This window comes from Ahaetulla prasina, chromosome 6 (genome assembly GCF_028640845.1).
Source record: "Ahaetulla prasina isolate Xishuangbanna chromosome 6, ASM2864084v1, whole genome shotgun sequence".
In the NCBI taxonomy this organism is placed as follows: Eukaryota; Metazoa; Chordata; class Lepidosauria; order Squamata; family Colubridae; genus Ahaetulla; species Ahaetulla prasina.
The window spans coordinates 115,068,513-115,081,492 of record NC_080544.1 but is presented as its reverse complement, the minus strand read 5'-3'; the positions used below and the strand labels follow the sequence as shown (position 1 = coordinate 115,081,492).

Below are 12,980 nucleotides of genomic sequence, written 5' to 3'. Positions count from 1 at the left end.
TCTCCACCATCCAGTCAGAGTTGAAGAAGCTTCTGGGATGAGAAACGCAATGTCTTCAAAAGAAAAAATAAGAAAGTCCAGTTGCCTCCTGAAAAAGCACCTTTGGGATTTCCATGACCTGGAAGACTGAGAATTTCCACAGACCTTCCACTGATGATGTTACCTAGCCTGGTGATGAAACATTTGGAAGCCAAACAGCAACTTCGGTCCACCTCCAAAATCAGTCCCTAATCTGGTCCTTCAGGTCTTCCAATAATGCATCAGTCACCAGTGTAAGAGTCCATCCGTTTTGTGGCTGGCTATCCTCTTCTTTTTTTCCCCAATCTTCCCAGCATTACACCTGGACCTTTGCAGAAACATTTCCTAAGCAGGGTAAGTTTCTTTCTATTACTCATTGTTTTCTTGGCTGTCCACTGTATTCTCCGAACTCTTCTCCAAGACCCCAGAGCACCCCTACTCTTGCTAGCCTCCTCCTTCCAACTTTGCTTCCAGTGATCCCAGGGCTCTGACCAGGCATGGCCGTCCCCCCTTGCAAAGCCATGAGGAGCCTCCAGCGCCTCTTGGCTATGGCGAACCACATGGTGCCTCTTCTCTCTCCCACCCACCCATCCCCACATGGCCTCCCTCTGGCTCCAAAACTGCTTGGGACCGGCCCTTTGAGCTCACTTAGCATCCCACGCTGTTCTGACAACATGGATAAAATAACAAGAGCTATATTAGGATAAGTAGATTTTAATATTTACGTTGTATACATTGCCACCCCCAAGTATGCCTCTGCTTTTCTGGGATGGAGGACTAATTCACCTGCCGAGAGAAATAAAAGTTTGGCACTACGACCTGTAGCCTTTTCTTAAATATGGCTGGCAGTTCCAGGATATAGAAATATAGAGGAGCACGTACATACTGGGCCCATGCCTATGGTCGATTGCAAAAGAAGGCAGAACAATTAGTAAAACCGCTGAACTATTATGTTGAAGCTTGGCTGAAATGGTTCCGTCTTATAAGTAAAGCCAAAAGGAGAAAAACACTAGAAAGCCCAGCTTCTTTTTGGTGGGATGACGCAAATCCTACCCTCTCCTCACATCACTGCCATTACAAACATTAAGAAAGGACTTTGCTAGAAGCAGCCTTGGGAGGGGGGGAGCTGCGTTGCTGGCCTGCATCCTGCCCTCCCTTCGCGCCAGGAGCCAGGGGGATTATCCAATCGGGCCTGGCATCTCTTCAACCGTGGGGTGGCACTGCCCGCAGCTCCTGTGCCAGGCCAAGAATTCCGGCGGGGCGGGCGGTGGAAACACGGCCCCGAAACGACCCAAGCTCTCCTCGGTCCACCTGGCCAAAGAAAAAGGCCGCCCCAGCAGGGCGCCGGTCGCCCACCGGAAAGCCTGTCCTCAAGGGGCGGCTGGCAGACAGGATTCCTCTTTCACCCCTCCTCCCACCCACGGACGCCTCCCCATCGCGATCGAGGGCAAAGGGGGTCTCGGCCCCCACTTCTTGCCCCTCCTCCCCTCTGGCCCGGCCTGTGCCCGCCCCCGCTCGGACTCCCACAATCCTCCGGACACGCAGCCAGATGGGGGAGTCGAGGGGCGTGCATAAGAGCGCAAGCGTGCCTGTCCTATTGCTTCCTTTCGTTATATCCAATTAATATAGTTATTACATACTCATATTTATATATCTGCTTATATATTGTATAGTTATTACATGCTTATGCTTATATATACTGTGTGACAAAAATAAATAAATAAATAAAATAAGGTCCACCCAGAGCACCCCGTGGGGCCCCTTCCTTCAAAGTTCGCTTCCCCTCCGGGTGGACCCCGAAATCATCGCCCTGCCCGCCTAACTGCGTGTCGGGGGTGGGGGTTGAAGGCTCCCCGTATGAACGGGGCAGGATGGGGCTTCTCCCCAAGGAAAGGAAGAGGGGAACCGTGCGGAGGGGGGCAGAAGGGCGACACCGGCGGCAAAGCCGAGCCTAGCGGGACTCCAGGCGACCGACGAGTCGCGGTGGAGGCGGGATCGGACCGGCCGCCAAGCCCCGCCCCCAGCCGAACCCGGCGGGCGGAGGCGCGTTCCGCAAACGCGCGTAACCCCCCACCCGCCACGCCCTTGTGACGACACAAGCCGGCGCCCATGGCGCGCATGCGCGGAGCGCGCGTACGGGCCGGGGAGCGCCGGCGATGGAGGCGAGGGGCTCGGCGGGCGGCGGGAGGCCGGTGAAGGGCATCCTGAAGAACCGCTCCGGCAGCGGGGGAGGCAGCGCGGGGCGGGGCCTGGCCGACTCCGAGGCTCTCTCGCAGGCGTCGCCGCTGCCGCCCGCCGGGCCGCTCCTGCAAGCGCAGCCGAGCAGCGAGAGCCGCGGCGAGGAACACGGGTGGGCCGGCGGGAGCGGGGGAATCGCGGTGGGGGCCATCTCTCTCTCTCGCTCTCTCTCGGGCGGCGGGGGCGCTTGCCTCTCCTCGCTCACGGCCCTCCTCCTCCTCCTCCTCCTCCCCCCTCCCCAATCCCCGGCCAGGAAGAAGACGCAGAAGTGGGACGAGATGAACATCCTGGCCACCTACCACCCGGCCGGGAAGGACTACGGGCTGATGAAGATCGACGAGCCCAGCACTCCCTACCACAGGTGCGGGGGTGGGAGGGGAGAGGCCGCGTGGGGTGGGTCGCCGCCCCATCGAGCCCCCGACGAGCTTCCCTTTCCCCCGCAGCCTGAAGGAGGAGGACGCCGGCAGCGATACCGAGGACAGCCCGGTGCCCACGGCGGACGTCCTCGCCAAAAAGTAGGTGACGCCTCGGTGCGGGGCCCTCGCTCGCCAGGGGCTTCCTTGTCTCGTGCGAGGCGGGGGGGATTCCCGGCCCCGCAGGTGGGATGATTTGGGTCGGGTCGGCCGCCAGCCGCAGCCTGGGCCCCGCTTGGGCCCTCTCGGGTCTCCCGAGGCCTAGCTCAGGGTTTCCCTCCTGAGTCCCGAAGGCGGCCCCCTCCCTCTCCTTTAAGGCTGGCGCCAGGATCGCTTAAGGACGGAGGGCAGCTCTGGTGCCCCGCTGGTGTCTGGGGCAGGAGAGCCGCTTTCTTGCTGCTTCTGCAGGCCGAGGACTGGCCGTTGACAGAGGGTGTCCTCACTGCAAGAATGGGGTGAGGTCGATCTCCACGGCTGTCGCCTTTCCCACCAAAAATTTGGGAGTGATTTTTGTGAAGGATGCAAAGCAAAGCAACCCTGTGGTTTATATGGCTTGAACTGGTTCACACAGCAGGTCATGGATTGCTTTGGCCCCTTTCTTCTCCCTTCTTGATCCAAAACTCTGATGAAAATCTCTCACCTTGATCCTCCTCTGATTAAAATAGTATTTTATCTCTTCTTATTCAAAAGAAATATCTTGATTTTATTTATCAACTTTATTGATGAAGGGAGGGAGATGAGCAGTTAAGGAATATGAAATATAAAATAAATTTACTAATCAAACTTACATGGCTGCCCATCTTATTGAAGGCCTTAAAGCTTATAAGAAAGTTCTCTGTGGCTTTGATTAACTCGCTTTTGTCCCTTGTTTCTGTAAATCCTCTTTTAGACATCTCCACTGATAGGAATATCCTTTTACTTTAAAAAGCCCCGTCCTTTTTCCCTGAGCACCTATGTGGGGTTGTCCTCAACCACCTCCATTTAGGCATATCTATCTTCTTTAGTGGGACAATTTAAAAAAAACCCTCATTTGAGGTTGAGTTCCTTGTTCTGGTTAGACTCTGCGGTGCAGAATGCTCTCCTTTTCCTGGGTGCAGTTCGTTCAGATCTCTGAAGACTCCACCACATCTGAATGCTCTTTTACCTGAGCTGCACCCAGCCAGGCTTCCAATGTCTGATCAGTTCATCTTCCTGATGGTTCTAAGGGTCTGCTTCTGTTTCCGATGCTCTTAAAAAAGAAGCCCTGGTAATGAGGAGACAGATGGGGTTTCCACAGAATAAAACGAATGCCCGGGGATGTGGTGTGTCTTGAGAACTCTAATTATAAACAAACAGTGTGCTTGTGTGCGAGGTCTCGTTTGTCTCCTCTTGCCAACAGGCCTGGGTAGGCCTTAATAGCAGGCTGCATATATGTACCATTATGGCCTGCTGGTGCATGTGAAATTTAATTTAATTTTAGTTCTGCATTTTTACTAATGTATCACATTGCATGATAGGTTGACATTTATCACAGGATCAGCTGTCTTTTTTGCCTGCCCTTGCATCATTGTTTTTTGTATCCAGAAAGCTGTGCAACTTTTCGTTGAGCATTGCCTTTTTGGAGTTCTGATTTTCTCTCTGATGACATTCGATGACTGTATTCACGGATTTGACAAGCGGCCCTTTGCTCCCTTGCCTGGTCTTTAGAAAAATGTTGACCACACAAGATTAGGCAAAGGTTTGAGAGGGTGCTCAAGTTTGTTCTTAAGAAGCATTCAGGGAATAGTGGGCTCGAAGCTACTTCTCAGCAATGTCCTATTCTGTTTGTTGTGCTTTTGTAATTTACCAGTGACTCTTATCGAATCAAATCTTATGGGACATGTCCAGGTCAACATGGCCTTGAAGGCATCAGGAAAAAAATGTGACTGTGGAAAGAGAGGGAGAGGGGTTTGGAAGAGCTGCTGCTGAGTTTATGCTGGCTCCTAGTTCTCAGTGCATTCTTTTCCAGCTACTAATGGATAGCTACTTAATTATTCCACAAAATTTCACAAAGTGTGGCTTTCAGGCTAACACGGTGGCAGTTTTCTGGTCCAACGTCTTACATTGATTCAACATGGGGACAACTTTTTTCCTGGCCTCTCACCTGTTTTCTGAGATACAGCCATGTTGAACAACTCCTTGGTTAGATGTTTCTCCTTCTGTCTGTCTTTTCAATGTAACCCCGTGGACTTCACTGGGTGGTCTCAACTTTCCCATTTGAAAATATTTTTGACTTCAGAACCTGAAAATTTTTCTTTCTGAATTTTTACTCATGTCTGAGCTTTTGGAAGTCACTTTTCATACACCAAGAGCTGGGGTTCACGACCCTTGCTTGTCTGTGTTGCTGGAAAATAAGGTAGTATTGCTATATCAAAGAAATAAGATTAGGAAGCATGGACATGTTTCATGTCCCAGTCGCAAAGACTGGTCATCTTATGGCAGCTTCTCAGTAGCTGTACCTGCCCTGTGGGACAGGCGCTTGTGGTTCTGATTACTTGAGTTTTCCTTAAGCTGGGAACACTCGTATGCTCTGCTTAGAGTGGTGTACACTGGTTTACTCCTTGGAAATCGCTTCTGTTTGTTGTAATCTGTATATATAAAAAAGAACTTTCATTTTTTAAAAGCATAGAGATGAAAATTTCCAAAAAGGTTGACTCCCCCAATGTTTTTTTGGGGAAATAGGATAATGGATATTTATTTAGTAAATTTGCATAGCGCCATTCATTTTTCTAAATGAAACCTCTTAGCAGACTTTTAATTGCAAGGAATTTAACAATGAAAATGTTCATAATTATGCTATTTAAACATGTACTTTTTAAGAAATCTTGCATGAAATACAGCAATAATTATGAACTTTACCCAGGAATTGTATGCAGATATGTTCGAGATCTCCAGATAGGAATATTGTTAGCAACAGGTTTTATTCCTCCATAGGGTCTGTAGCAAGTGGGTGTCCATGCCATGAAGCTATAAAGCTCTTCAGTGACTTCAACTGATCCAGGGATTGGGAGGGGGGAGGAAAAACCCGAGTACCTTCCACAACGTTTTTGGTTCTTTTTATTTCTTTATGATGTTTTGTAAATTCTTGGCAAGAGGAGATCTCCCTCTTCCTGTCTCATGAAGGCGGCAGCAGCTGCAGCTTCTTAATGCTACAGGATTTCTTGTCTTACAAGCAGTGAGTACTTTCTAATTCTGAACAAATTAAATCCTACATACAATGCTGTTTGCGTGACCAACATTTCTTAATATTATTCATGCTAAACAAAAAAAATGCATAAGGTTTTTTATTTTTTATTTCAAAGTGGCTTCCTATTTTGACCGGTAAGACTGAAGTAGGCCTGGGAACTGAGGAGGAACTGAAACATTTTTGAGTGGGTTCCCCCTCAACTCAGCTGCCAGAGGGGCTTCAGGGCTCCTCCCCGGCCCTTAACTGTGGGTTCCTCTCCGGAGTTTTCCTGTTTGCTTTTAGCACATCTTGAACTAAATCCACAGTTGGATTTCTTGTGGTGGGAAAATGGCATTTGTTCATCTTTCAATGTCGCTTCATTGCCCGTATCTTCCAGGAGACCCCTGTTCCCAGCTTCCTCTAGGGAAGTTGGCTCCCTGTCCGTCCGTCCCCTGTTACTCCCACACCAGGTCTTGGTCAGGCAGCCTCAGCGCAGCTCTCCCATTTTCTCGCTGCAGGTTAGCAGCTGCAGCCGAAGGGCAGGGCCCCAAAATCCTGGCAAGGCAGGATGACAGCAGTGATGATGATGAGGATGACGAGGTAGACTTGACTCCCGAAGAATTGGGTAGGTGTGCATTTGCAGTTTTACAGCACTAGACCAGACCTGGGCATTTTATGGCACTGGGCCACATCTAGCCCATAGGTGGTCTCAGTCCAACCTGGTGGTGGGGAGCAGCAGAGGGCAGGGTATCTGTGCAGTGTTGGCGGCCCTCCACAACAGGTTGCCCCTTGGGAAAATTAATTGCCCATCCCTGCACTAGACCAATGCTGAGACGCCGTGAACAAGAGCTCCCCTGGGAAGGAAAGGCTGGAGCGGATTGTGTTCTTATTGCGATCCCTACATAGGCAGAGAAATGGCCAATTGGACTTGACAGGGTCTTAAGAATATGGCAGGCCCTCTTTCTGGCCTTGGCCTGCCTTCTCCTGTGGTGGTTGTGCCTGGTCCCTGCTCTCATATCCCCTGGCTTGGTTGCTGCAGGGGAGCGAGCGAGAGCGCAGGTAGGGCTTCTCTGTGGCGTTGCCCTTGTTTCTCAAAAAAACCCAACAGGCTCTGTGATTCTTGCATATGCAAAGCAACACGGATATTTCAGTGGCTTCTGAGCAACTGGACTGGCTCTCCTTCACCTTCTTTCCAGGCCCGAGGTATTTTTCTTCTTCTGGTGGCTCTACATCAGTGTTGCAAAGACAACTGGTATGTTTGGCCTCTGCATAAGTCAGCAAGGGCTGAGGGAAACAAAATTCAAGTTTTGGGTTTGATGAAGGGCTCTTCTGCTCCCTCTAAACACACACACACACACACACACACACACACGGTTTTTAGGTGGGAGAAAAGGCAGGCATCCAAAAGCAGGCAACCCTTGTTGTATGTAACCTAGCTTGTAGTCATTCCTGAAACGTGGGGGTAACTTAGCAAAGATTCCCCCCCCCCATCAATTTGATTGCACTCAATTTCAACTTACACAATTTCATGTGTGTGGAATGGAATGAAACTTGTGAAATTCGTGGCTGGTGTGTATTTGTGTACGTTATGTTATGTATTCTGTTTCTCCTGGCACAGAGAAAAAGAGGCAGTTTGAAATGAAGAGAAAAATGCATTACAACGAAGCACAGAACATCAAGCTGGCCAGGCAGCTGATCGCAAAGGAAATGCATGGCGAGGCTGCCGAGGAGGAGGAGGAGGAGGAGGAGGAGGATTGTGATGAGGATGAGGAAGAAGACGAGGACAATGAGGATGAGATGCAGGATGAGTGTAAAACAGGCACAGAATCAGGTGAGCCCTGGGATTCAAAGAGGAAAGTCCTTTTTGTTTGGATGGTTGGGCTGGTCACCCCTTCCTCCCTGCTGCCGCTGCCCTGGAGCCTCGCGCCACATGTCCAGATTCTGTGCAGTGTGGAAAAGCTTCTCCGTTTGTGCCACATCAAGTGTTAGACGCCTTGGTTTGATGTCTGCTTGCTGGCACGTCCCATCTCTTCCTAGTGGCCTTCGTTCCTTCCGGGGGGACTTCATCCTTGAGCTGCAGAGGGAACAGTGAAGGGTAAGGTAGACAGTTAGCTCTTCTGGCTTTTTCCCCTCTTGTCATCTCTCAGTTTGCAGGAAAGCTTCAGTTTGTGCCAGGAAGTGCTCCGAGGCTGCTGGTGGGCTTGCCTTCTGAATGCGCCTTCTCCTTTGTATTTGCATTCCAGATGCAGCAGCATGCCAGAAGCAGAGTGTCTCCTTCTGCATCAGCTTCCTTTGAGCCTGTTGGTGTCTCCCGGGGGGGGGGGGCTTCCTCCCCAGGGGTCCCTTTTGGAGAGGGAAAGATCTTTCTCCTCCAAGATGCTCTCTTGGCTGGGCTGTTCTTCACCTGAATAAATTGACCGCTTCTCTTTGAAGTTCCAAGAATGGTGAATGTCGGAGGAATTCAAAAGAAAACCTGGGTGTCCAGTGTCGCCCACCTCTAGTTGCATAAATTTGCACCCACAATCAGCTAAACTTCTCATTTGCTGTCAGCATTCTTGCAAATGGAGCTAGAAGCGTCCTTGAATCACAAAGGTGTAAGAAAAAGTAGCAGCCTCTCAGATAGTAGGCAGGGAAGAAGTTGGGAGTGGGGCAGCCCACAGTTTTCGGTGCAAAGGAAGCCGAGGAAAGAAACTCCTCTGGGCAGCGCACAATCTTAGCCTGGACCTGTGGGGAAGCCAAGATGGTGTTGGGGAGGCATTCCCAGTGAGTTCTTGGGTGACCTTCAGCAGTGGCCGGTGTGCAAAAGTCAGTCGCACCTTAGGGAGGATGTGAGATCAAAGGTGGACTCAGTCTGAGCAACCAACAGGGAAAGGTTGGGAACTTTCTCCTCCCTCCTGCTTCTCAGTAGAAGCGGCACCCTCTCCTGCCTCTTCCAGACAGGGACAGAAAGACCCAGTTTTATTTATTTTTTTGTTAGCAGCCTTCCATTTTGTCTCTTGGTGGGCTTTTTCTGATCAATAACTGTTGATTTTCTCAGGTGACCCTGTGCGCTAAAGGTTACGAGTCTGCTAGAAATGGCTTCTTGGATTTTCTGTTGTTTACAGTTATTTAGTGTTTAACATCTGACTGTCGGCCCCAGTTATATCATAGAATTCAGCTACTCTAACAAGACTTTAAAAATGCAACTTAAAATCCACAGTACAGAACTTTTCATAAATCTTAGCACTCTGATGTCTCCTTGAAACATTCCCAGTCAGTCTTAATCATACTGGTTTTGGAGAGATCTTTGTTTACACTTCATCTAAGAGTGGAGAAGGGACTAGAGGTTTTCTTTGGGGTCTTTGGGCTCTAGCTCATCAGGGACCCTCCAAAAGTTGCCAAACTATTTCAGTAAAATGATACAGACGGCTATCTTGAAATAGCAACTCTGGTTGAATCAAACTCACTGAAACCAATAGCAATAATAATGACTACACAGTTAGCAGCAGCCGAAGACAATGCCCATTATAAACAGCATCCATCTCAGGGGCTCCATTTAACCTTCCAGGAAAACAGCCGTGGGATTGAGACTTTCCAGACAGAAAAATGCCATACAGACAGACAAATAGAAGTAGAATTAAAATGTATAGTAAAAATGTATAGAGTGTATTTGAATTGGAATGTTATGGTATGTAAATGGTTGCAGTTCTGCATAAGATGAGTAAGATTTATTAATCTGTAAAAATGCAATAAAAATATTAATTAAAAAAATGCCAGCAGAGATGGATCTTGAAGGAAAGGGCCTCTTTCAGGTTAATAACCCACCTGTGAAGGGCTTTGCTCATGACAACAAGCATCCTGATTTGCCTCTTAAGTACCCAGGGAGTCAAGTGCAGCTTGCGGAGTAGAGGTATAACATGGGCATACAAAGGCACACTCACAACTACCCACTTGGCTCTGGGCTGATCCAGCTAAAGCCTCCAGTTGCTTTTCAGGGGTGGCCTCATGTGAAATGCAAAAGAAGCCCCCTCTGGAGATGACCAAGGCAGCAGTGACCACCCACTCAGGCAAGAGAATTGGTGCATGAGGGATACCATATGCCCCCCTCCCAGCCGTGGCTGCCACCTGTTCCAGCCATGAGTCTAGGAGAACTCCTAGGTTGCGCCCCTGATTTGTTTAGAGCAGCACCACCCCGTCCAGAATTAAAGATGGCAGACAAACAACTGAACTGAGGGATACCTAAAACCAACAACCACTCGGACTAGCTAGGACTGAACAGAAGCCCCTACAGTTTCTAAGCACCCCTCACCACAGACCATGGCAGTGGAGCTTGTGAGAACTGCAGCTAAGCAAAATCCAGAGGTTTTTTTATTTTCTCCTCCCCCCCGCAGTTAAAAATGGGAATATTTGTTTCTCCTCACTCTCTGCCTCTAGTTGCAGAATTATTCTTTCTCCAGGTTTCAGTGTCGGGAGGAGAACCCCTGTCTGCCTGCAGCCTCTTCACAGTTGCTAGCAAGTACTGATTAGTCCAAAATTTGAGGTCCTACCTCTCTGGATGTCAGAGGCTTCTGCTCATTAACTCCTCCTGGTGTGAGTCGGGCAAGGGCCCTCGGCCTCTGCTGTCTCTGAACGCTTCTAGAGAGAGCTCAGGGATACGAACTCCAGTGCGCCTTCGGTAAGGCTTTTAAAAGCCTTTCTCTCTTCTGGAATCAAAGCATTTATCTTCCTTTTCCTTGGAGTAATCACTGGTGACTGTAGCTGACAGGACACAAAGATAAATAGTTCACTGTAATTGGTTAGTAAATGGAATTTGTTCTCTGTACTTAGCTTATATGGATGGATAACTTGAATTTTCGGATTTAAAAAAATGTTCAAGAAAAATACTGAAGCGGAGATGTCTCTCATATCACAGTCTCTGTCTAGGCCTTGTTGGGGGGCTCTTGCACATGAGCCAGTCTCTGCTTTCCTCTGGAGCGCTGAGGGCGATCCTGCCATGCTCTGCCTGCAGGGGCCGGGCCTTCTTTGCACTTCAGGGTAGTAAATCAAAGCAGTCTCGTGTCGGCCAGCCCTTTTCATCCCACATTTTGTCCACGTGGGGTCAGGATTGCGGGATTGGCAACAGTGAGATTGGTGGTGGGTTGTAGCAATTAACCCCACTGGGAGCCTGAAAGTCTTGAATAGTGATATTGGGCAGGATGTGACCTTAGAGATGCTAAGTTTGCTCTCAGAAAACCAGATATTCCATCTCATTTCAGGAATTGGCACATGAAGGACTGATAAGTCTATGGAATTGTTGATTTCCACAGCAAATATTAAGAATTCAAAAACTACGAATGTGCCGTTAAAACTTAACATGTTTTTTTCATGGAGACTTTTTTTCCAGCAGGCTTCCATGCCATTAGCGAGCCTCTTGGGTCTGCTTCAGAGTTGACCAGTGCCTGTCCTGCCGCTGGGGTGCCTTGTGTTGCCTGCTGTGACCACTCACTTCTCTTTTTCCCCCCACAGTACCTGCTCCTAGTGACCCGCTTGAGAACATTGCACACAGCCTGGAAGAAGTCTGCTCAGGACTGTAACAGCTCCCAGTCACCCTTTTGTATTCCTTGCCACATCACCCTTCTGCAGGTCTGTTTCAACAGATTGGCTTGCACTTTGATATTTGACGAAAATGGTGGTGATCTCAAGGTTTTGTTTGCAATGAAAATGTTGCTGATGTGGCTGGTTCTGGTGGTCACAGAAGATGGTTTCGTTGCTCATCTGCTGAAGAACACAGCGTGGGGCAGTGCCAGTGAGCCAGGCCCATTGGTGTCCCTCCTTTCTCTGGTTTGAACCTGCAGAACATCTGGACGCTTTGTTTTCTTTTTTATCATGCTGTAGTATTTGAGTTACAGACAAATCTCTCCATAAGGGCTTGATGTTAATGTGCTATACTGCAGCTAGGAAAAGAACGAGCCCCTTGGCAAAAGGGATTAACGGAAGAGTGTTTTTACAGCCTTTTTCCCTTCCCCTCCTGCAGACTTTAGCTGGTTCTGAGGCAGGCCTTGGCTGCCTGCCAAAAGGCTAAGAGCAGTTGGATGGCTTTCCCAGCTGCAGTGGGAGACGATCAGCCTTTCTCAGTAGCTACTGTAACTTTTTTTCCATTTGAGTTGCCCAGGATCGGGAGCATTGCATGGGGGCTCCTCCATCAAGCCTCTCTGCTTCTCAGGGTGCCTTCCCACGCGGTCAAAGAGTCTGCCAGCCTCTAGAAAATGAGAACAGGTTCAAACCCCGCTGAATAATCCCCATGCTGCCTGCTGGCTTTCCTTCTCTCTCTAGGTAAGCCTCACAGCCACCTGCTTTTGTTCCTTAACTAGAGTAGGCCCTGTGTTGCCGTGTGGTCTCTTTTTGGTAACCTTTCCACCCTCCTTATGTCGTGAACGAACCTGAATCAAACAGCTGTTTTGTAGTTTGACTGGCCTTTGTGATTTTCTTAAGACTTGGGCTTTTTAAGCCTTGGAAGAGGGAGTGGCATCTGTTGGTCAGCTAATGTTTGTAAAAAGATTTGGAATGTTCTGACAAGCTGAAGTTGCCTAGAAAACACCCAGGTTGTGCTACTGAATTTTGCTCCTTCACTTCTGGATTCCATTTCACTGGCTTGTTTCCTCCATGTAACTGTTTTATTGAAGTAAAGAAACCACCAAGTGTATTTTGCAACAAGCAGATCAGGTGAATATCCTCCTTGGGGCATGCGACTTGACCGAAATGGTGACAGAATCCCCATATGGCGACCTGGCTCTGATGCTCAGCACCAATGAACCGTATTCCTGGAGCCCTGGCTGGATTCTGGTCTTATAATAATAATAATAATATCTAATAATAATAATATTTTAATTTTTATACCGCCCTTCTCCCGAAGGACTCAGGGCAGTTAACAGCCAGATAACAATACAATAAAACCCAATTAAAAAACTTATTCGATGTGGCTAATAATTTAAAATTATAAAATACATCGTATAAAACCCCATTTAAAATCCAATTTAAAACCCATTTTATGCCAGTCCTGTTCGAAAGAATAAATAGGTCTTCAGCTCGTGGCGAAAGGTCCGGAGGTCAGGAAGTTGACGGAGTCCAGGGGGAAGCTCATTTCAGAGGGTAGGTGCCCCCACAGAGAA

At 48.8% G+C, this 12,980-nt stretch overlaps 1 protein-coding gene across 2 annotated transcripts; it reads left to right on the top strand.

Moving 5' to 3' along the window:
* The first annotated feature begins 2,115 nt into the window (after positions 1-2,115).
* Positions 2,116-12,526, top strand: PPP1R2 (protein phosphatase 1 regulatory inhibitor subunit 2). 2 transcript variants are annotated; one of them, XM_058187538.1, is made up of 6 exons: positions 2,116-2,368; positions 2,510-2,617; positions 2,700-2,771; positions 6,372-6,478; positions 7,472-7,684; positions 8,097-8,285. In XM_058187538.1, the coding sequence occupies exons 1-6, from the start codon at positions 2,175-2,177 to the stop codon at positions 8,147-8,149; spliced, it is 747 nt and encodes a 248-aa protein (XP_058043521.1). In that variant the 5' UTR covers positions 2,116-2,174; the 3' UTR covers positions 8,150-8,285. The 2 variants fall into 2 exon arrangements, with proteins under 2 accessions (XP_058043521.1, XP_058043520.1); XM_058187537.1 differs by lacking the exon at positions 8,097-8,285 and adding an exon at positions 11,338-12,526 and having other exon boundaries at positions 2,118-2,368.
* The last annotated feature ends 454 nt before the right edge of the window (positions 12,527-12,980 follow it).